Here is a 25,312-nt window from a genome sequence, read left to right on the forward strand (position 1 = left end):
GGATCACCATGCAGAGCTTTGAATACACTGCTCAGTTCTGATGGGTAATCAGAACGTTTTGTTTCTATTTATGAAGTGAGAAACTGGGCCCTTTTTTAAAGTTACTGACACCAGCACACAGGTTACTCAAAAATGAACACATCTTAAGAAGAACCTCTTGCCTGCCTCTAAGTGTCTAGCATATGGGTCCTTCCATTGCAGAAGGGGGAAGGAGGGTCTGGCCGGGTGGGGAAACAGACAGTTAATATCCTTTCCACAAATCCTGAGGGTGTTATAAGGCATTGTCAGAGAAAGGGGGCAACAACTTACCCTCAAATAGTTCAGGGTGAAAAAACCACATAGGCTTTTAAAAGAAGAATGAAAAAGGCAGAGTTGAAAGCGATGCAATAAAATGTCAACATCTGGGGAACCTGGGTAAAGGATATATGGGAATTCTTGATATTATTCTTGCAATCTTTCTTTGGAAGTTTGAAATTAATTCAAACTAAAAGGTTTAAAAGGGAACTGTGCATAGAATAACCCTAACATTTTATATATGTGATACTGCAGTTTAAAAAACTGTGTGTCTGTGAGAGAAGAAAGGAAGAGCTGGGAATAATTAGAATAGTTGGAGATTTCTATTCCTTTTAATCCAAACAGATTCTTTAAAAATCTAAGAGGTATTGTTTACATACATAACTTTAGGCCAAATTTTCAGCTCGAGCAAGAACTCTGGGAGAAGGAATGAAGAGAAACACAATCACCCTACACAGCCTTCCATTAGCTCCAGAGACACTTAGACACAAAAGCTAAGCCTCACAAACAGACTTCATCAAAGTGGGGCAACAGCAACCCTGAGAGTCGTTACACTAATGGCGAGTTCCTGATCAGGAGGGACCAGTCTGGGGGTGCTGTCTGCGGAGTCTGGGGGACCAGGGTGAGCTAGACACAGCCTCACACGGGTTCAGTGCAGAGTCTGGAAAAGATGAAGCTGTGTGGCTATGAGCAAGCTCCACCTTCTCCTGTGACAGGACTGACAGGCTCCCAGGACCTAACCTAAAGGGAAGCACGACCAAATTTTTCCCAAGAGAAAGAGACTGAGAACATTCTGAGGCAGAAATCAAAGAGCACCTCCAGCACAGGGCTGGCGCCAGCTCACCCAGGGCTGCATGCCAGCCGCTCCTGGACACAGGGGGATTTCAGGTCCCCATGCTTCACCACTGCAGGCTGGCCAAGGAACCCTGCTGTGAATAAAGCTTCTCTATGGTAATAAAGTCTCCCTTTCCTCCTATAAAAAGCAACCATGGCCCCAAAGGCAAGCACCCACACCACCAAGGCTCTGCCCTGGGCTCACCCCAGCTCCCGCCCTGACTGCGAGGCCCCCCTGGGGTGGGGGCGCCTCAGTTTCCTTCTCTCCAACAACACCGCAGCCCCCCCTCCCTGGCAGGGGTAATGGGGGAGCCAAGCAGCGATGTCTGTAAAGTGCTCTCATTTGTAAGGATGAAAAGAGCTATAAATCCACAGTCACAGGGGCACTAAAGCTGCAACCACTTTTTTCTTTTGAAACAGAGAACCACAAGGAGGATCAAAGGAGTGTCTGTTGACTGCTGCTCTGGGGGCCTCCTCCCCCCGCACCTGACAGAAACCCCAGAGAGGCCTACCGTGATTTTCAGCTTAACAAAATCTCAAGACAAGTTGAACCATGGTTTCCTGGAACACCCTGAGTAGAAGAAACAGGGGCAGCGGGCGGGGGTACCGACAGAGCTTGCATACAGGAGTTAAAAGGAGAAGGCTTGGGAGAAGTCTTGCGAGGAAGAAACGGAAACACGGAGGGAAAGGTTGCTTCCCCGGGTCTCTTTCTTCACAGAAGCCTGGCATGGTGACCCAGCGAAGGCTGCAGCAGCTTACGCAATAAAATGCTTAACCTTGGCTAAGTTAACCTTCTTAGCCATAAAAAAGGGGAGGGGAGTGGGGACAAAAATCAAGCTTACGGGAAATAAACCTAATCAAGGCTGAACTGTAACAAAGGGCACCAGAAACATTCCTACAGCAGCACATCCCACAGGCTGGCCAAGAGCCCGGAATTTTCATCACAACTTTTCAAACAGGGAGAGAAGGAAAAAAAAAAAAAACCACAAAAGCATTATTAAGGCTCCAACCCAGGATACCTCGCTGTAGAACCAAAATTTGTGAGAGGTCAGCCTTTCAGGGAGCCAAAAGCCCAGCGTGTGGAAACCGGCAGGCCTTTATATAGTGGGAGGGGCTCTTAAACCAACTACTGTTCTGCACTGAAGTCTCAGAGCTTCACAGACCATTAAAGGTTTCTGAACCACAGAGAAAGGAGGGCAGAGTTAAGGAAATAAATCAAAAGTTCCTCTGGGATGCACGAATGCCTACTCGGAACAGGCTTTCAGCACGAATATCCTCCACATTAAACAACACGGAGGACTTTTCAAAATAAAAGCAGAAAAGAGATTAATTCTGTTATAAGCAACACACTTTCTGGCTTAAAGGTTACATGTGCTATAAAAAATGACTCCTGCAGAGTGCTGGGGGGAGGTGGGGCTGAGCCGAAGGCAGGGGGTGCTGTGAAGGAAAACAAGAAGAGAACAGAAAATCAAACAGAGAAATGCCCCCAAACAAGCTACAGGGTCTGGTAGTATTTTAGGAGCAGGATGTGAGGCAGAGGAATCTCTACCACATCTATTTCTGGCTAGCCCTGCCTAAGAAACTGAAGGAACTTTCCCATAGCCAGAGGGAGTTCTCTTGCTTTTCCTGTGCTACATACACAGCTGAAGGCCTGGGAAACGGACCATGTCATCTTCAGTGAGGAGCCAATTGCATTTCTTAAGGAAGCATCACCTGTCTCAAAACCAGCAGAGGGAGTACAGGAGTATAGCATCTGAGAACAGGAAATGGTCAGCCTGATAACCTAAGGATCTGTGTTTATCCGAGACGGGTTGTGAAGCTGAATGATAGACCTTGTTGTTGTTGCTGTTCTGTCGCTAAGTCACATCTGACTCTGCAACCCCACGGACTGCAGCTTGCCAGGCTTCCCTGTCCTCTACTATCTCCTAGAGTTTGCTCAAATTCATGTCCACTGAGTCGGTGATGCAGCAGCAGTGAACAGATCAAAATGCTGGCTTCTTACTCAGACTGGGTTAGCAGATTACAACAGGTGAGGCTGTCACCCTCGGGTCGGGGTGCACTCACCATGGAGCACACTGTCGGGGTGTGTCCCAACCAACCTGGCTTCCCTGGTGGCTCAGTCAGTAAGGAATCTGCCTGCAATGCAGGAGACCTCAGTTCCATCCCTGGGTCAGGAAGATCCCCTGGAGAAGAAAATGGCCTCCCACTCCAGTATTCTTGCCTGGAAAATCCCATGGACAGAGGAGCCTGGCGGGATACATCCATGGGGTCACAAGAGTCAGACAGGACAAGGGGACTAAACCATCACCACCAACCAATCTGAAAAGAGGGGGAAAGGGTCTGGGGAGGGGAAAGGCTCAGTGAAAATCAGCAAGTCCAACATGGAGAACGGACAGCACTCACCAGAGCAATAATTTACCTTGGAACACAGGGCTGGCAGTTTAGTGCACGAACAGCCCCTTCCAGGCTTTATTCCCTGGAGGGACGGGGGGAGACCTTCAGCTTTGCTTTCAACCCCTGAGTCTGTCTGCTAAAGGCCTGCTATCTCATCTCCAGCCCCGGTTTACAAACATGCAGGAATGAGCCTGAGGGGTAGGTAGTTCATTTGAGGGGTACTACACTTGATGGGTAGTGATGATAGGTTCCTGTGGTGGGGATCTGGGGCCATGACTGAAAATAATGGTTTTTCCCACAAGAGAACAGCCTACAGCTTCACGCATGGTTATGCTGTGGTTTGTTACTGGACAACTCTACTCAAGTTTACTCTGGGTGTTAAAATGGCCTCACTGATGGTTAATCTTAATGTGCACTGCTGTATCAGGTAATCTTAACACCTTCTCATTGTGGGAAATGAGAGCCAGGGTAAAGATGCTAACCTCAAGATGTGCATAACTCAACAGACTAAACAAAGCCTGCAGTGTGGCTTTCTATTATGCTAGGAAGTGTGCCCTGAAATAGGCACAGGTGCCTGCCTCCCGGCAAGAGGGAGGAGCCAGGTGAGGAAGGGGTGGGGCCCAGGGATGGGGGGTAGGGCTGGGCAAAGACAGGGCAGCCCCTCAGCTCCCCAAGCTGAGTACCCAAGGTTTGGGGTGGACCCAACTTGTACAGTCTGGAGCCCCGACCCATCTGAGAGCCCTCTGAGAGGGAGGGTCAACCTCCAGGAGGTGAAGTGATTGTGGTTCCTGCTCAATAAAAGGAGGGTGTTTCAAATGATAGACCTGTCCAAAACCACCTTAAACCACATTTAAAGGGTCCACTGTCACTGGGCTCTCAGGAGCAGTGAAGTGCAGTCTTTGGGAATGCTGCAGAGGGACTTGGTATTTGGAAAATTCCTCAGCAAGGATACTTCAAGGACTTCCTCTGGCAAGACATTTCAAACAAGTTTTTTAACATTTAAAACGCCTAGCCCTCAAACAGCTTCCAGCCCTTGGCACATCTTCCAGGAGACATGCTCGTCCTGTGGCCCCACGCATGGTCCACAGCAAGCAGGCTAGCACTGGGGCTCATGCTGACATGCACTACGGTGGGAGCGACCTCCGGGATGGAGCAGAGCCCCTGCCCTCATCTTCTCCTGACACCCAGGGAGCTAGTGGAACAGGCTGATCAACTGCTGAGGAGTAAACCACAAACTGTATACTTTCTCACTACCTAGACGTCGGAAGTCACCAATTTCTAGAAAAATGTAACAATGTTAGGTATTTATAGACACAGCATTTGTGAAATCAGTGATTAGAACAGAACACAGTGTGAAAGAAAATAGTATGCTTTAGTCTGAGTTTAAAAGACAAACAGACTGGACAAATGGGTGCATATTCTTAAATTTTAAATTTGTACACTTTAATATGAATACAAGATGGATATATAAGACTCACTCTGTCCTTTAACTGGATCATTCTGTCTAAACATAATATGGTCAGAGCAACACAGGGAGTTTTCTCCTGAGTCACCCGACAGGCTTAGACCAAAAATAGGGTTTCAAGTTTTGATAAGTAAATTTCAGTCCAGAGGACTGAGCAAACGTAGAAATTTATTTTAAAAATTTTGGGAATTTCCTGGCAGTCCAGTGGTTAGGACAGACCCTGGGTTCACTCCCTGGTCAAGGAACTAAGATCCCTGGTTAAGGAACTGTAAGCCTTACAGTGTAGCCAAAAAAAAGTTACGTTTTGCTTTTTATCCCACTCTCTCCAGAATGTCTGCAGTTCACCTGCTGCAGGTTTTACTCTGCTACTGGTGTGTTTACAGATTCACAGGGCTGATTTCCTTTTGAATTCAGTTATCACACAAGTTCCATATTTTCCCTCCAAAACTTAAACACCTCTCTCAACAACTTAAGGCTACAAACCTCTGACCTGGCTCAATGTATCACATTAACACATTCCCAAAACAGAGCATTTGTGGGAAAATGAACCGAGTTCTGATCTTAGGAGGCATGTGCCTAAATCAATAATCACCAAATCCCAGAGGCACAGAACCTACACTGCTTCCAGCCCTCAAAAATAATCACATACACCAAAGTCACCATTTCTTGCCAAACTCAAGAAAAATCCAAACTCCTGCACCTGGGAACAAAAGAGACAATGGCTGCAGCTGAAAATACATAACCAAACATCACAGGAAAAACTTCAACTTAATACTGTTCAAAACATCCCCAGTGGTGTCTCACTAGTACGGCAAAGACACAGGATAAAAATTCCAGACTGTTTTCAAGATAATAAAATAGCATATGATGGTGACTCACTAACTGACTAAAAGGAAGAAAGAAAAAAAAAAAAATCCACAGTCACAAGAACCTTGCAAAGCTGCAAAGATCTGGCAACACTGAACCTCCTCCACCTTACTTGGCTCTCACCTCCAGTACACAACATACACACACACACACAGACACACATGCACAAACACACGCAGGCACACACTCTACGTTTTGAAGCCAAGCTGCAATTGGCTAATGGCTTACTCTACTGCTTAAGACAATATTTTATTCTTGACTCGCTCAATAAACCTGCTGAGAAAAATAAACAATGGGTTTCAATCTTATAAATAATCTAGAAAACAGAATTGCTGTGCAAATAGTAGAGTTGATTTACTGCCCATGATAAACAGAACAGGAAAGTCCAACGTGCAGTGAACCCGAGCCACAGTCTTACTATCCTGGGACAGAGTTAATAAGGATTCCTGTCCCGTACATGGTGGAAGGCCTGGGATGTCCGGGGTTCACCCGGTCTTTAACAGAGCATCTAAGCAGATCATGAAAACCAACAGAAGGAGCAGAAGATGAGGAGGACTTTCCCTTTAATACAGTGAGGGGTTTTAAGCTTTAAGACATAGGTACACACACAATGCATTTCTATCCCAACATTCACATATGTGTGAACATACAAACACACTTCATTGTGAATAAATATTAAATCAGGGCCTGTTATAGGGCACTAAAGGTGAATAAAGGGGTATTAAAATGAGATCGCTGCCCAGAAGGCCTTAAGTTCAGTCGCTCAGTCGTGTCCGACTCTCTGCAACCCCATGAATCACAGCACGCCAGGCCTCCCTGTCCATCACCAACTCCCGGAGTTCACTCAAACTCATGTCCATCGAGTCGGTGATGCGATCCAGCCATCTCATTCTCTGTCCTCCCCTTCTCCTCCCGCCCCCAATCCCTCCCAGCATCAGTCTTTTCCAGTGAGTCAACTCATCGCATGAGGTGGCCAAAGTATTGGAGTTTCAGCTTTAACATCAGTCCTTCCAATGAACACCCAGGATTGATCTCCCTTAGAATGGACTGGTTGGATCTCCTTGCAGTCCAAGGGGCTCTCAAGAGTCTTCTCCAACACGACAGTTCAAAAGCATCAATTCTTCGGCGCTCAGCTTTCTTCTACATTCTATATAAATATACAGATGCATGTATATGTGCAGATGAGAAATCCATCAGAGAAAAAAGGAAGCAGAGTCTACAGGCCAAAAGTAAAACAGAAGAAATGAGTATTTTTAAAGGGCAGAAAGACACAATTTCGCTGAGAGAAGTTGGGCTCTTCGGGTAACGGCCGCCAGCCCACATAGAAAGAGGCCTGTATGGCTTTTGCAGATGTGAACCCCACGCAGAACCCCACAACCAAGCTCAGGACCCTGGCAGCCACAGCAGCCCCAGAACCTTCCAGGGAAGAACACTAAGCCAGCAATCTCTTCACTAAGCTGTGAATTGCAGGATGGCAAGCATCCATTCATGCTCCCCAGATATCCCACAGCACACAGGCCTTGGGTACCAAGGTTCCCCAAAAACCTTCTCTCTAAACACTCTTAATCTTGCCAGCTTGTGAGGGTAATTCAGTCTCCTCAAAGGTCAAATCCTGGGAATTACAGTGCCACCATATGGAAGATTCAGAAGGATCTGAACAGAAGAATCGTATTTCCAAAGTGGAAAAACTAACAATGGTCATTAAAATGGAAACTTAAATTAAAAATTAAACATCTCCCAAAGAAAACAGAGCTTAATGGAATCTTAGTGTCCCAAGGCAAGTCACTCGTGCTTGCCTTTACTATTTCCATAGTATGACTGGCTTTCAAATTACACACAACAGAAAACACTTTTCATGGGCGAGGTATCCTGCCCACCACTGGTGAGCAGCTGTGAATGAGACCAAGGTGAAAGGTTTGCATCACGTTTCAAAACAATACAACTAATTTTTACTCTATTTTCCTGAGTATTACTCATTGGCATTATTTCACGTAAGATTAAAATGAATCAAAAAAACCAAATTATTTAAGAATTATGATTGCTAATACATTTTAAAACTTATTTTTAATGTCACTTTTTAACAGACAAGATTTATTTTTTAAAAACATCAGCAAACTGGATTTTCAAAGTTAGGACTGGGGACACGTCTTATTAAGGCTTAAAAAAAAATCCACTTAAAATATAAAATATGAGCTCCAAGGAGATAAACACACTGACTATAATCACAGAAGGCAATGGCAAGCCACTCCAGTACTCTTACCTAGAAAATCCCATGGACAGAGGAGCCTGGTAGGCTGCAGTCCATGGGGTCGCTACAAGTCAGACATGACTGAGCGACTTCACTTTCACTTTTCACTTTCACACATTCAGGAAGGAAATGGCAACCTACTCCAGTGTTCTTGCCTAGAGAATCCCAGGGACGGGGGAGCCTGGTGGGCTTCCATCTATGGGGTCGCACAGAGTCGGACACAACTGAAGTGACTTAGCAGCAGCAGCAAAGACCATTTCAAACCTTCCATTTGCTTTACTAGCTAATAAAATAAATGAGTCTATTTAGGCCTTAAAAGACACAAATGTTTTCATCTTAAACGTTACCAGGTAACCAAGACCCACCAAATCATAAGAAACATGTCAGCAAATGCCAACAGCAAATGAACAACTGATGCTTACAAGCAACACTGTGTTCAATAACACCAGAAGTTCATGGTGTTTTTCATTTGAGTGCAGTTTCTACAAGCAACAGATCCCACGAAATTGAAGTACTCTCATGCCATTCCCACCAGTCCTAAGAATCCCAAAGACCAGTCTAGGATGTTTACACTGAGAACAGTAAATATAAAAGGCCCTTGGTTTAAAAAGTCATCTAATTCTCTGGGAGTTGTGATATAATCTGTTTAACCTGATGCCACATAAAACCGATTCCAAAAAAAACTAAAAATAATTACTTTAAAAATAAGTAAATAAAAACTTAAAACTCATCTAATTTTTAAAGACCTCCCTTTCCCCACAACATCAGCAGCAAAAGTATTTCTTGACTGCTTCACTCACACAAGCCATTCTCCCTCAGATTTCCCTAATCAAAACTGCCCAGTCCAATATCCATACAGTTTAGACTCTCAACAAATACAGTCAAGGCTCTGTCCCATTTTAATGGGAACAACTATAGGCTCAAAGTACTTGCTGCCAAAATGCAGTGCCTGTTTGTATGGGAGATCACTTCTGCCTTGAACAGAAAACCCCAATTATGTGTGTCTACCCCAGGACAACTTATGAAGGGAAAGAAAAGTATGGCACATGTCAGTCCTCGCACCCACTTCCTGCCAACCTTTCAAAATATTTATGTTTCTCCTTCATATACTGGGGTTCCAGCGAAAGAAACACCTAAAAACACTATAGTATTAAACATGCAATCATATTAATAGGCAATGGTCATCCTTTCAAATGAAAAGGTTTCTATTTGAAACAAGTAGGGGTTACTCTACCTAACTCACTATGACGGCATGTCAAAAGATAAAGAGGACAACAGTGTTTATATGAAACACGGCATCAAGACTTCCCTGAAATTCCACTAGTTAGGAATTAGTGTTTTCACTGCTGTGGGCTGGGCTGGATCCCTGGTCAGGGAACTAAAATCCCACAAGTGGCAAGATGCAGCCAAAAAAAAAAAAAAAAATAGAGGAAATAGGGCATGAGTTACAGTTGTTTCTAGAGGAAAAAATTGGAAGATGGGAAGAGGGAAGCTATATCAGGAAATTATATTACTGATAATGAAAATAAGCCCAGATACTTTTCAGTTTTAAAATTAGTTTATTTGGCTGCCAAGTCTCAGGTGAGGCAGGCTGGATCTTTAGTTGTGCCATGTGAACTCTTAGTTGTGCAAGTGAGAGATCTAGGTCCCTGACCAGGGTTCAAACTCAGGCCCCCCAGCACTGGGAGCCTGGAGTCTTAGCCACTGGACCACCCAGCAAGTTTCCAAATACTTTGAAATACTCTACAATCCTTTGAAAAGGGAAATCAAGCTCTACTTAATGGTGAAATAATCTACAGTTTTAACAGAATGAAAAGAGCATTATTTTAAGAATGAATCTGACAGATAGGAAAGAGATTCTGCAGGGCCTCATCACTGTAAACAGCAGGGCTTCCTGAACTTTACTTTGCATTCAAATCACCTGGGGCGCTCATTACAATGCAGATTCTGCTTCCATAGGAAGGGACAGGAGGCTGCGAGGCTGCAATTTTAACAAGCTCCAGGTGATGAGGATAACACTGGACCGAGAACCACACTGAGAGCAGTGAGTACACAACCAAGTATGTTATGCGGCTATAACACACTTATGTCCTCAACAGTATCAACTGATTCAGGAAGTCCACACTTTGTTATATAACATTAGATTAAGCATTAATGAGGCTAGAAAACTGTTTATCTAAGGTTATAATCTGAAGTTAAATAAAACTTTATGCTGAACGCTCGTACTAAATACCAGAGTCAGTTTTAACCTCTTAATATTAACAGAATCCTAATTACTCCATCTTACAGCCCTTTCTCAAAAGTGGTTCTTTGCTGAGGGAATGTGCTCTATGCAAAAGATACTTTGCCTGAAGAATGGAACAACTTAACGTTCAGAAGTTAAGCACATACTTAGTAAAATTCATTCTCAGAAACATGGCTGAGAAAGATGGTTGATTTTTCGTATTATTTCTCAAATTAAAATTTTAAATCTCCGATACTTTTCATCCTATCACCCAAGGTTAAAAAAATTCAAAGCATCAAAACCAGCTGGCCTGTTAGTCCCCTTCAAAAAAAAAAAACCCCAGTAAGTTTTCAATAGAGAAAGTCCAAATAAAAGCCGGCCATTTCGACAAACCATTTTCGGCTCCCCACTTTCTGTCCTACTACTAGACTGAATTAGCAAGAACCTTCCTCTCTGGTCTCCACCTTCTTGGTACTGCTGCTGGAGAATGCTCAGCTCCCATGCTCTCACATCTTTTCTCAGAATCCTTTGGTGGATCCCCAAATTTCACTCTTTGGGGAAAGTGCAAGTTCCCCCTAGCTCCACCTCCAAGCCATAATTCTAGCTCATGTGCCATGGCATCAGCTCATGCAGCCTTCTCCCCAACTGCACTCATGGACTTGCTGGGCACGTTTTGCAATTTCCTGTCTCCATGCCTTTGCTCATGATATTTCCTACAGCTGGAAAGTCGGTTTTCCTCCATCCTCCCAATCTCAGCCTGTATCCTTCCTTCAAAGCTCAGTTCAAATACCACATCCTCCAATTAGCCTCCCAGAAACCCCCTGCCCCCGTGGTCACTGCAGGGCCTGGCCCTCCACCAGGGCCCTGAGCACAAACTGACAACCATGCAAATGGCTCAACTTTCCTGCCGCAGTGCAGGCTCTTTGCTTCTCTTTATAAAGACATTTCACCATCACCATGCTCAGTGGTATACAAGATTTTCTAAAACTGAACTACACAAAATGTTTAGCTACCTTTGAAAATGGGAAGTGGATGAAAATGAATTTCTGGTATAGTAAATATTAATGTACCAGTAACTGGGTTGACAAATAATATCTTCATCTCTGTTGGGTAAGGTACTCAAAAAATAAAACTCAAGAGATGAGAAAGACCATCAAGAGCATGTACCTGTTCCCCTTCTCTGTCCAGAGGCCAATAATCCTCTGGGGTCACCTCTTCTCTCTACCAAGTCAGGGTGGATCAAACTGTCTTCTCAGTAAAGTCGGCTGCAGCTGAGACAGGTCACTAAGTTAGCGCTCCCTCCCTGTCTAGATGCAATGCTGGCTGAACCTGTCCACTCCAACAGCAGGTAGAGCTTTACATAAAGACCAGCCAGGACTCCAGGGACAACCACCCACATGCCAGACACAGGAAGTCCTGGGTTCAAACAAAGGGATGTGCTCAGCATGAAAGAAGATATATATGTCACCGTCACCTGAGTAATCATCTCATGACTTTGAAGAAAACTACAATGTGTAAAAATGAAACAAAAAATTATTTTGGGACCACCTATTATTTTGTATTATATACAACATGGATTCCTCTCCTAGTAATTAAGATTCAATTCTATTAGGTCTCCTGTTTCTTCAGTCACTACCTGAGCATCAAAGGTCATGTGATTCATCAATCCGACGATGACGCAGCAGTGCTTAAAGCAGAACCCAAGGGGCTGGTCCATTTCTCAGCCGTGGGGCACGTGCTGTGATTTATACAAAGGCACTCATACCCTAGACTCTGATGTGGTTTAGAGCAAACAGTATCTTGAGAGAGAAGAGGCATACAGCCAAGGGGAAACTGAGATGCTCAGCAAAAATTCCTTACCGTATTTTACTACTTATATACATCTCATAAGCACATTGAGGGAGGCAAACAGTTCTAGAGAAAGCAAGAACTGGAAGAAAGATAAGAAGCTACAGGATATTTGCACGACCGTGACTCTAAACTACTGCAATTATTCTCCTGCGAACCATGAGGTTAACATGTAACACCCACTCAACTAAGCCTCTATAAACAGTTGGTTTTCCACAATCACAGCCACTGTTCCCACTTCAGTGGGCAGCAGTGTTCAGAGAAAAGCCAGATTTAGCTCCTGAGTAATCAACACCAGAAACCAAAAGAGCTGGGGAAGCTGGTCATGACCACCAGCAAGCTCTGAATGCGTGACGGTACTTAATGGCCTGGTGGGGATGGAACTCTTCTCAACAAAGCTCCAAGATGGAGGACTTACACCCTTTAAACCAGGTTGTGCCATCCATACCCTGGTTTTCAAATAAAGCGCTTTTCTGTAAGACAGATGAATGAAAAACAGATAACTTCATTTTATATAAATTCAATATGTTTACAAGAAGAAAACAATTCTGTAGCTACTTTAATTGGGGGTAGACAGGAAGAACAATTGTTTTCAAGTGTTTTCATGCACCCTTTATAGACATTATCTCATGTAAATTCTCCAAACAATTCTAGGGGTTGAAGGATCAGCCCATTTTACAGACACAGACAATCAAGGACAGAGAGGCTGAGTAATCTGCATAAGGCCCTGTGGCAGTAAGTGGCAGATGACTGGTCTCTGGCACAGCAACAGCCAAAGATGTGCAAACATTTTATAGAGATCAGAATGCCTGCAAAATTCTCAAAATTCTCACACACCATTTTAGAAAAAATAATTTCCCAGGCCTGGTCAGGATTTGACCTCACAGGATTTGAACCTCCCAACGAACAACTCAAAGCAGACTGCTCAGTTAAAAGAGATCATCAAGTACTATAGTTACCGGTAAGGCCAAGAATAGAACACAGGTCTGCTGACCCTGCGCCCATGCCCAATCAGGCGTGTTCTTTTGGATGCTGACACCCTTCTGAAGTTTCCAGTCAGTTGAGAATAGCAAAGAAATGAGTTAATAATTCTGGTAAATAGAACAGAATATGGAAAGTATCTAGATTAGCAAGATTTGCTACATACACATACATTTTTTTTAAAGGCATGACCATATGAAGATTTCTACCTGGGAAGCTTTGAACCAAGAACACATACCTAAAAATTTTCTCTTCTACTGAAGCAAAAATGAAAAAATAACCTTTGCCCTCCCCTCCCTATGTGCTGTGAATGATTAGCTGACTAGTTTGGCCATGTTGATAACTAAGGAAAATACAAGATGAGTGCCTCTTGCAGCTGACTAGAATACTTAGATTTATCCTACTACCAACCTCTAATTGCATGCAAAAGCCAGGAGGACACTAGGAATGGTTTGCCAATGTCAGCCCTAATCTATTCTAGTCCTGCAAATGACTCTCCCATGATAATGCCCAGAGGAAGAGGCTGGAAACAGGAAGACTGCTGGGTGCCTGAGGAGGTGGGAGGTGAGGAGCCACATGGCTGGGAAACAGGGGTGGGTGGAAGAGAAGTAATGGGGAAGGGTCTCAGGAAAGAGGCACCTGGAGAAGACCAGAAAACCTGCTCAGAAGGTGGTTGTTCTCAGAACTCCTGAGTCAGACATCACCAGTAAGAAGAAGGGCCAACCAAAAGCAGAAGGAAACACAGATCAGAAGACCCTTCCCTAGGTTAAAGGTCATTCAGCTCCCTTTCCTCAAGGGAGATAAAATGCAAATTGTTTGCCAATTCCAAGTGTTAGACACTAGATTCTAGACTCAATGCTTAATCTTGCTATTAAGTTTATTTTTTAAGAGAGAAATAATCGTCAAGAGATAACATATCAAATTTTTCATGGTTTGAAACATCTTCTCAGGGCACAAGGAGAGAGAAAACTCAGGCTGAGGTCATAATCTGGGCCTTCACATCAGCTCAGACCTCTCTTATCTATCTCTCTTATTTTCATTCCACTCTGGCCAAACCAAAATTCCTGTACTTGGGTAAAGTCTTTTTAGATTTTACTTCAAATAACTGAAAACCTCAGAAAACATAAAAGTATTTCATTCATAGCTCCACATTAAATACCATTTTCCAATCTATTCTGGAAAAAGTTAAAATGTAAGTTCATCCGGTATTTTATTGTCCATAAACAGCTTTTTTCCACTATCCTCAAAATGACTTATCTCAGCATATTCAGATGTATAATAAATATTGAAAGTTTCATCTAATTATGATTGATGAATGCAAACCACAAATGTATATACATGAGGCTATACTTGAAATCTCAGAACCTACTTCCCTATTATGAGCTCTGTTTATCAGGTGTTGTACAGAAAACATGTCTAGAAACATTTTGTTTTAAAAAAAAAACCTGAAAAGAATGAAAATTGAATAAGAGGAAATCAATAAACAATACCCAAGTAGGAAACCAAAATCCAAACTGCCCCACAGCTTTTGGCATGGATGTTGCTCCCAGAACAGTCTCTTCCTTCCACTCCCAAAAGCAGCGGGTGGGGCTGGAGGGTTTGGGGAAAGCAGCAACTCAAAGCCTAAATATTCACCTCCCATCCCCAGGTCCTGAAGTCACTTCTAGGGCCCGCAGACACTGATGAGGCTGGTCCTACTCCACTTCCAGTCTCCCCTATTCCTTGGCCTAGCCAAGGGCTCCCCTACTCTCCTCCAATACCACCTGTAGGAAATTACAGGTACAGTCAGGTAAGACTGAATGAATCTCCTACTGGCATTCTTTCTCTTCATGTAACTTCACTCCCAAGATTTCTCAGCAAACCTACTTCCCCCCAAATTTAGCAAGAGCCGTCATCAGATCTGACTCTCAGCTTTGTGAAGTATAAAAGGAATTTTTTAAAGCCTCATTTCAAGCAATTTATAGGACCCTTGATATCTCTCCAATAAAAAGTACACACTTAAAAAAAGAAAGTACAAACTTTTAAGGCTGGAAAATTAGTTAAAACTACTCTCCAAAACACAGCAACGTTAACTAAATAAAAGTCTCAAGAGAATTTAAAGTATACTGAGCTACAAACCTCTTAGCTCTATTATTTGTTGATGACTTTTGATAATAACCAAATCCAAAATCATGATAAATGGTATTTTCTATTTCAGCCACTGGATTTAAAATTGGATGTTAACTTCCCAACACCCCAGGCTCCCCTCCCCCCACTAACCCCCTGATGCCAGAGATTCTTCGGTTCCGAAATCCACTTTCTTGGGGGTGGGGTGAGGGTAAGCATAATCTGTCACTTTACTATCTAGAATCGTGATCGAAAACCGAAAGTATAGTAAAACGAATAGGATCCTAGAGACCCGCCTGAGCCGAGCACAACACAGGGTTAAAGGAAACCATTTCATAAGATCAAGTACGGAGAAGCAGCAAGAGCGAAGAGGAAAAAAAATCAAGTTACATAAAGTCCAATTGTACTCACTGTTTCCTTATTGGGAAGCAGCTCCTTTCTAATTCTGAAGAAGTTCTTGCCGTACTGCCTAAGCCCCTTAACGAAGCGTTTCTGTGATAAAAAAGAAACAACAAATGGGATGTAAAAGCCAAAAACAAAACAGGATGTCAGCAAAGCAAAGCAATCCGCAATCAGCAGAACAACAACCGCAAAGTCTGAGCGGGAATGTTGACTGCGCCGGGGGAATATTTCGGCGGCACAGCTGGGACCCCCGCCCCACAGGCCCCCGACGGCCTCCATCCGGTCCCCGGTCCCGCACCCCAGACAAGACCAGGAGGACATCCTGTGTCTGAGGCCACAGGCGATCTGTGCCCTGGTGGCTCCAGTCTCCGCAGCGGTCCGCGGAGGTATAAACAACGGAGGTATAAATACATTCCGGGTTTCTTAATCAAGCAGCACAAGTGGCCTCCACCTGAGAACGAAGCTTCCCAGAGTGTCAAGCAGAAGAAGGAAACAACAACCAAACCTGGAGACTTTCCTCCAGAAGAGTACCCTACAGGGTTAAAAGGCCTTTCGTTAATCCCAGGAATTCACCAGCGCGGCGGAAGACCACCGGGGCCCGGACCCGGCCGACCTGCCCCGCCGTCTAGGGCACTAGAATCCGAGCCACCAGAACCCCGGCCCCCTCCCGGCCCCCCCGCCCCCCATTTCCTCAGCGGTCCGGGACTTTCACTTGGCCCCATTCCTCCCGGGCAGCCCCTCCCCGCCGCAGCCGGGCCCTGCCGGCTCCCCGGCCCCCACCTCGGGCGCGACCGGGTCCCGCGCGCCGACGCCGGCAGCCACAGGTACCGGGGCCGCGGCGGGCCGCGCTCCGGGTCCCGGCGAGGAGAGGCCGCGCCTGTCACTCGGCTCGTGCTCCACAAAGCGGAGGGCGGAGGCGGCCGGGCGGCTCGGCGTGTGACCGCGGCGGGGCCGCGCGGCGCGGGGCGCGGGGGGCGCGGGGCTGAGGCCGCCGCCGCCGCCGCCGGGGGAGGAGGCCGGAGCGGCGCGCAGAGCCCGGCGCGGCCGCGGGCGGCTGCAAAAGGCGGCCTGGATCGCCGCGCCGCCCGCCGGCCCGGCTCTGGCCCCCGCCCCGAGGCTCCGCGCGTGGCCCCGGCGCCGTACCTCGCTTTCCTCTTTCCAAACAGCGGGATCCTAGCCGGGCGGCGGAGCAGGGAAACTTCCTCCCCGCCGCGGCGGGCACGAGGAGAGGGCGCTCGGGGCCCCTCCCGGGCCGCTCAGTCCCTGGGCTTCCCCCGGGCGGGCCAAGTCAGTGGCGCACGCCCGTCTCCCCCCGGGTTGCGAAGCGGGGGGCGGCTGGCCCCGAGGACTCCCGCGGTCCCTCCGGCCCAGGCGTTAGCCGGCACCTCGCAGGGCGCCGTTTCACAACTAAGTCACCGCGGAAGCTTCCCAGCCAATAAATCACCTGCCCACCGGGAGGAGCGTCCCTCCCACTCCCCGCGGTGGAGACCAGCCGGGCAAATTCAGCGAAGAGCCAGACTTGGCCTGCAAGACCGATCTGCAACCTCCTACTCCATTCCTGGAGACTCTGCATTTTCAGATTTCACCCTTTTCTAAGATATGACTCATCACTGTCAGTTTTCAACATAATTCGTATAGTTCAAAAGGAACAATCTGTCAAGGCACAAGAAAGAAGCCAGCTCTTTTCTAGTCTGAAGAAAAGTGACCCTTGTTACTTGAAAAAAGTGTCATCCACACGCTCAGCACGCCTCCTGGGCTAAGTGCAGAGGATCTCCTTTGGGATCTGGAGAGGAATGAGACCGCCTGCCCTCAAGGAGCCAGGCTGGCAAATAGGTAAACACATCAATCTCTGGGCCCCAGAGAGAAGCCGCAGAGGAACAAAGGGCTGGAGGTGGGGCCAGGAGGAGGAAGCACTCACTCAGCGGGTGTTTTAGAGGAAATGACAGGAAAAGCAGGAGCCTGCCTGGTGGGCTCCAGTGGGACTGCCAGCAGGGCACAGGGAACATTCTGGGAACTGCAGGGAAGACAGGGTGTGCACAGTGCAGTGCCACAGATAAGACCAAAGAGGCAGGAGAGGGCCAGCTGCAGAGCTTTCTAGGCCAGGCTGAAGAGTTATGGTCCTCACTGTGAGGCCAGCAGAGAAGTGCCAGCATGACTGCTCCATGAAAAGACTGGAGAGCAACTGCACCAGGCGTAGGGTGGCCTGTGACGTGCCTTAGGGACAGACTGGCTGCAATGCAGTTGGAGAGGCTGGTGAGAGAACCCAGTGTGAGCTGGGGATGACCTGAACTCAACCTCAGCCTTCGGAATTAACACTTCTTAATCTACTTTCAAGACTTGAGTTTTTAGTGAGCACCTAACACTGGGAGGAAGTTTGAAAATAACAACAAACAGGCAGTCATGGATCTTTATTCAAATGAATTCATTTTTAGCAGGTAAGATAAATGTGTGCGAGGTTATTAGATTAGAGAATGATCTGAGTCTCAGGGAAGCCAAGCATGAAGTAGTGAATGGCAGCTCACCAGTACTGCAAGGAAGCTGAGAGGAGGGACAGACTGTTACGGTCACCGAGGTCAGACTTTGAAGAGCAGAGCATTTGCAGGTGTGGAAGGGTGGGAAGGGCCTCCAGAAAAGACAGGGGGCAAAGTGGGAAGTGGTAACAGACAGAGTCTACAAAAAGCTGAGGTGGGCTCTCATGAGGAAGGTGGTAGAATGGCAGGGTCATGCAATCTGAAGGAAGGCCCGATGCCAGAGGACACACAACAGGTTCACTGGGAGAAGTCGGCCAAGCAAAGGAGCACCTGAGAAAGGCTGAATCTGGAAGAGCAGGGAAGGGGTTCCACAAACTTGAGGTCAGACCCTAAGTCTTCTACTTGTTATAATCCTCTGAACATAGCTATTAAATACCCACTGTGTGCCTGGAGCCTCAGAGTCCTAATACCCTCCAAGGAAGTACTATTATCATCTCCATTTTACCAACAAGGAAGCTGAGGCACTGTCAGTTAAGCAGGAAGACCAAGGTCACCCAGCTCCTCTGTGGTAAAGGCAGAATTCCAAACCCGGGCTCTGAAATCCATGCCCCGCGTCACTGCCACAGTCTCGGTAAAGAGGGCTAAGGGTCTCCAGAGAATCCGTTTTCAGTCATGGCACCGTCATCTGTGACTCTGCCCTTCCTGTTTCCCCCCAACTCAAATCCAGTCCTCGCTGTTCTTCCAAAGAAAGGTCTTCCATGCCCTCCTTTCCCTCCCATACAAGCACCAGTCCCAGGCCAAACCCTTCCCTCTCTTTCCTACACACCAGTCTATGAATCCATCTTTCCCATCAGGCCACTTACAAGGCTCTGCCAAGGAATTGTCAAAACCACAGATTCCATCATGAGTCCTGTACCATCGTGCCCTTGCGCAATAAAACTAGCTCTTGGACCTCTTCAGGAAAGGGGAGATGTTTAACCTCTTAGACCTGCATTCTCAATGCAGGTGTACCAGGATCCTGCCCCAGCCTACCTTACCACACAGACATCCACCAATGCTACCTGGCAGCACCGCCACCATCCTAGTCTGAGCTCTGACTCTGCGGAACATTTAATACTTCTCTCCACAGCCTACCTCCAATTCATCTCAAACTTAAGCTCAAACCCCTCCCACTCCAAAATGAGACTTCCCCAACTATCCCCCTGATTCACTTGGTGTTTATTTGTCTAAAGGCTCGTATACTCATAGTCTATAAGCTCTGAAAAGACAGGAATGGAATCTTATACTACCCTGCCTCCCTAGAGCATTAGGCAGGTGGGACTCCCAAGTGTTTAATACACAAGTGAAACCATGAGATGACAGGGGCCTGGGCTAGGGTGGTCACGGTGGAACCAGGCTGTTCAGTGCCAAATGGTCTGTTTTGAACTTTGGTAACAGAGTTTTGATCTTATTGGTTCCATGACACCAAACTGCTCTTTTTCCTCATTTCACCCTAACCTTAACCCTACTCAACCTTTAGAAATCTGAGTCTTCCCAAGGCTTTGTTTCAAGGTTCCTGTTCTCCAAACTCCCTCCCAATACAATTTCCACTGCTCCTTTGGCTCTAAATACCATCCAAGATTCTCACCACTATTTCTAAGGCTAAATCTATGGTCCAAGCCCATGGGGAACACTTGTCTTATAGACATTTCAAACTAACTACTTCCAGAAATATGGATCTGACATCTGGTGGTAAACACAGACCACTGCTGTCAATGTATATCAAGCACTATGCTATCAAGTGCAAAGCACCATTGGCCCCACTTGTTTTAAAAAAAGGAAGTAAAATCTTCGTGCGGCCTGTACTGTTACTTCTCTATGGAAAGCCACAAGGCCTCAGAACTGACAAAACATCTGCTTCTCAGAGACCAGCCTTTACCTTGTGGTTTACCAGAAATGTAGAGTAGCCTTTAAAATCGAAACAAAGCCAACCCACTCAGAGCAGTCAATGATTAGAATAGGTCAGTATGTTAAACAGGCTACTGACGCTGCAGTCTCCTTCCCTCCATTTATCTCTCTGCAAATAAAGACCTCGAAGCTTTTGAGATTTGAATTTCATAACTAACATGATCAACTTATAGGTGCTAGAGGCTTCTGAAGGAAAGTTCACATACACAGTCTGCTTCTTAACAGCATTCTAGCAGTTGAGCTGAAATTCCACATTTCCAGTGCTTAAATTCAAGGTCTCGTCAACTGGCCTCATGAGTTACGTCCCTCTCCTTTAGCTGTCTGATGGAGAATAGATGCTGGAATGCTAAGATGTCAAAGGTGAAGGAGAACGAAGACTGTTCATGTTACAGGCAGGCGCTGTGGCTGGGTCACTGCCCCATGTGCCAGGCGGCCCTGCTTATGATGTGCCACAGACTTGCAGTCCAGCCATTCACAGATCCATGAGCCGAGGTTCTTGGGCTGTCGGCCCTGGTTTCTCTGGTGTTGTTTGTTTCCAGTCAACCTGGTGTGTTCCTTCAGAGCACAGAACAAGTCCTCTTCTATGTCTCAATCCCCAAAGCCAGATGAGATCCAAATATAAATACAGGTTTATTTTTGGCAAGGGGTTTGTTCTTTGCTTTGTTTTACAACTAAGTTTGTGACTGTGTTTCAATTTTGATTTTATATTATTTACTGAAATATATTTTGACATGTATCATTCTGTTACAAGGTGTACAACAGGTTAATCTGATATGTTTATACCCTGTGATATGACTGCCATTGTATGATCATTAGCATGTCTATCATGTTACATAATTATTTACACTCCAGATTTTAGACACATTGCCACAGTTTTCTATTATCGAGCTGAAATTTCATATCACCATCAGAAGTTACTACATATAAGCACTGGTTGTTGTTTAGTTGCTAAGTTGTGTCCAACTCTTTTATGATCTGATGGACTGTAGCCTGCCAGGCTCCTCTGTCCCTGGGGATTCTCCAGGCAAGAATACTGGAGTCGGTTGTCATGCCCTCCTCCAGGGGATCTTCTCAACCCAAGGATCAAACCCGTGTCTCCTGCATTGTAGGTGGATTCTTTAACTGAGCCGTCAGCAGGGGAAGCACCCTTTAGTTCCTGACAGAGAACGTTTAATTCTTGACTTTTAAAAGAAGTGAGTTACCTGAACACAGTATTTAGTAAATTTGGGTTTTAGTAGAATCTGGAGAGTTATATTTCTCATTTTTGGTCGAATGGAAAAAACATGAAAGTCAAACTTAGAAGCCCTAGATCTGGTCTGCTCCTCTGTTCCAGAGAGGAAATTATGACATGGCTGTTTAGGCACAGCCACTTCTAAAATGGAAGATACTTAATAGGGATAAATGTAATTGGGTCAAAATGCGATAATGTTCTCTTTCACGATAAAGGAACCAGTTCAAAAGTTCTGCTCATCACTGCTCAGCCTGCCTCAGGTCTGAGCCTCCCAAGCCCTGTGTCCACGGGCGATGACAGCCTCACTGGCTGTCCAGATGCTGATCTCCCCATGCAGCGCTGGCCTAGGGCAGGCAGCACTGTTCTGTGTCAGGATGTGAGAAGGGTACGGAGATACCACCCTATTCAACAATGATGGCAGCCAACAGCTGGCATTGTCTGAAGGGCTCTATAGGGACTCATTTAAGCATCACAATAGCCTTGCGAAGCAAGGGCTCCTAATCTATTTTACAGATGGGGGGGAAGAAAACTTGTCTGTCACCAAATCCTTGAAACAGGGGAGAAGGATCAAGGGTGACAAAAGTAAACCATCTGGAAACTTCAGGGATGGGGTGAAGCCTGAGAATGGAGTCCAAGAGGGTGTGGGTCAGGAAGATGATGGGCACCTGCTGCCTGTACTTGCATTTCAAGATTTTAAGTGTTTCCCATGGGTCTCTGAATGCACAGATAAAGGCTATAGTCTCCAAACTTAGTCTTGTCTTGGTTTATTCATCTTTTAAATTGGTCATAAAGATACTTGCCCTACCTATCTCCAAAAAATTCTTAATATCAGATTGGACTGCGCACAGAAGAGTACTGGGGGGGGGGGGAGGGGTTAAAGCCAAAGAATGAGGTGTGTGCTCATCTCTCCTGTGTGTGTTTCCAACTCCCTGCGCAGCTGGTCTCGGTTGCTGGACCTGACCTGTGTCGGTGGCAGAGAAAAGGAGCGATGCTACAGAAATGGTAAAAGACAACTCCTCAGCATTAACCCCTGGCTGAGAGCTTTCAAATTTAACTCCTGCTGCTGAATTTTAACTAGTACATCACAGTCAGAAACTCACCGGGACTTCTGAACAGCGACTTCTCCTCAGTCCTCTTATGTAACTGTTGGGAAAACACTGTAGGTATTAAAATGAGTCCCACTGTGAAGATGGCTCCTTCTCCTCTGCCCCGCTTTCTGCATAAAATTTTATGTTAATAACTTGCTGCTTCTCAGAAGGCTGAAGAGCAGGCAGATCTGCAAGTAAGCAAACCACAGTTCCCCCCAACAGAGAAACAAAGTGTAGCCCACGAGCCAGGCAGGGGGAAGAAGAGGATGTCCACTGCTCTCCTGAAGGCAGAGAGCAGCCGAAGAAAACTGAAGATGGTCCCTAAATTTGGGCCTACATTAAGGAGGGGTAAGGGTAGAAAAGAGAAACTGATGCCCAGAAGAAATCAAAGCCTTCAAAACATCTGTATTCCACGACACCTACCTGTCCATCAATGGCTCTCACTGACCAACCACCAGATGAGAAGAACCTATTGAATTTCATCCATATATTCCTGTCTGTTATAGGTTCCCATCACCCCAGACCTAAAACACACTTCCAGCTGGAGGTAGACTATTGATACTGCATTTGGGTTTTGGTTTAAAATATTTAAGACGTCAGTGAAAGGGCGACCGGAGTAAAGCAGGATGTTTTCAGTAAACAGCTGCAGAAGCAATGTGTCCAAGAGGAGATATGCCAGCCAGCCAGGTGGGCATTCCCAAGTTTTCTAGTATGCTGTTCCTGAGTACTACCAAGGAACTACTTCCTAGGTACATTCTGAATTTATATACAGTATTCCAGGATAGTTAAGTCCCATTCAACTATAGTTGAAAAACAGCAAACAGGACAACAATTTAAAATAATAACCACATTTTTACTGATGACTCTTAACTCTCTCTCGAGACCTGGCATTCTTTCCCGAGCTCAGACTAGTACCCACGCCCTCTATTCCAAGTAACATCTTCTATTCTCTCAGGACATCACAGTCTCAACGTGGACACTGGGGGCTCCCAGGCCACATCCTCCTTGAATTTCCTCAGTGCACTTTCCAACACAAGGGTCACCGAATCCATGCCACAGATGAAGACACTCAAGTTTTGGTATATGTCCTTCCCCAGTCCAGAGCTAATAAGGAAGGGTGAAGTAAAGAGTTAAGAATTAGAAATAGGATTAATTACTTGGAATCTAGGTGCAGAAAACATTTTCTTGTATGTCTATGTATCAGAGGAATTAAAAGGTATTTGTCACTAAGTTGTTGTATCTGACTCTTTGCAACCCCATGGACAGGGTATTATCAATCTTTTCTTAAAAAAAAAAAAAAATACAACTTCTGAAGGAAACTGTACATGTTAGCCCACAGGTTCCTCTGTCCATGGGATTTCCCAGGAATGAATACTAGAGTGGGCTGCCATTTCATTCTCCAGGGGATCTTCCCAACCCAGGAACTGAAACCAGATCTCCTGCACTGCAGGTAAATTTTTTTACCATCCGAGCCACCAGGGAAGCCTGTATACCTAGATACACTTGCTCTCTGAAGCAAAAGTGTCAGAGACTGAATGTTGTATATCCATGTTAAAAATTTTCCCACCAAAATCCTTGGCTTGGAGTACATGGCTCTGCCACTAAATAACTACATCCCTGATTAGGTCACTAGGCCTCTTTTGGGCTTCTGTATGCTTTTGTGTAAGATGATTGTCGGGGCTTTGTACCATCCGTCTGTAAATTCTCAGAAGTAGATGCCTCAAGTTCTCCCTCACTGGGAGCTGCAATCAAGCAGACAGGCTCTCTCCTACACAGAGACAGGAGGATGGCTAAAATTCTTCCAAAAAGAGACCCTGTTAATGCATGATACATTGTCAACTGTCTTACCTGGAAACTGGATAATAAATGATCATTCTTGTCTTAAGCTGGGGTGATCTTTATTGTTCAGAGTAATTTGTTATGCAGCAGTAGGAAACCAATATGAGATTCATTACAAAAACCACTAAAAGCTTTAACCTCAATAGTAGTCAACTATTAATTAAATTAACCAGTAAACCATCTTCCAATTAGACTTCCTCAGTCTGCAGGCCCTATGGTCCTATAACCTTCCTCTATGTTAACACCTGAGCTATGTTAACACCTAGCTCACAATGCCATTGGACATGACAAGCTATGTAGGCTACTGAGTACACGAGGGAATCCCCAGCACCCCGAACATCCCGTGACACCCAGAGCAGGTGACCACTATCACTGGCTGAATGACTAAACAAATGCAACTGGGAGGTGAGCTGGCTCAGACTTCTTCCAAGGCTGTTTACTTTCCAGCCATTTGCCCTCCAGCTTGACTCCTGACCTGTGCTCACTGCTAAGTTTCTGACTCTCTAATTACTACTTACAGAATGATTTGACACCAACTTTCCTGTCCATTTAAATGTACAAGTCCCACTAGAGACAACCACACCATCCCACTCTGTGATGCTGGTTCAGCACCCAGAGTGAAGCCCACAATGTCAAGCCCATAATGTCCTTTTCAACATACCTCTGTTCAAAACCTTCCCAGCTGATCACAAACGTAAAAAAAAAAGGAAAAAAAAAGTCACTCCTTGGAGAAGGGAATGGCAACCCACTCCAATATTCTCACCTGGGAAATCCCATGGACAGAACAGCCTGGAAGGCTACAGTCCATGGATTGGCAAAAGAGTTGGACACGACTTAGTGACTAAACAATGACAACAATATTCAAACAATAGAACGTTAGCTGGCCTTAGAAAGGAATGGAATACTGATACTCACACTACAACATGGATAAACCTTGAAAACATCAGGCTAAGTGAAAAAAACTCAAATATATGATTCTATTTAAATGAGACACACTGAACGGGCAAACAGAGACAGAAAGGAGATTAGTGGTTGCTGAGAGGTAGAGTCATGGGAGGACTGGGGAGTGATTT

The 25,312-nt window shown here is 45.6% G+C and overlaps 1 protein-coding gene across 6 annotated transcripts in view; it reads right to left on the bottom strand.

The window, feature by feature from the left end:
• The window catches only part of RERE (arginine-glutamic acid dipeptide repeats), a 417,526-nt gene that overhangs the window by 41,854 nt on the left and 350,360 nt on the right, over window positions 1-25,312 (bottom strand). For all 6 annotated transcript variants that reach the window (XM_055419489.2, XM_055419484.2, XM_055419488.2 and 3 more), the window contains one exon: window positions 15,673-15,753. In XM_055419489.2, the coding sequence (XP_055275464.2) occupies window positions 15,673-15,753 (81 nt within the window). The remainder of the gene's footprint in view (window positions 1-15,672; window positions 15,754-25,312) is intronic.

Source organism: Moschus berezovskii, chromosome 17, assembly GCF_049115385.1.
Source record: "Moschus berezovskii isolate FMDL1 chromosome 17, NW_MosBer_1.0, whole genome shotgun sequence".
In the NCBI taxonomy this organism is placed as follows: Eukaryota; Metazoa; Chordata; class Mammalia; order Artiodactyla; family Moschidae; genus Moschus; species Moschus berezovskii.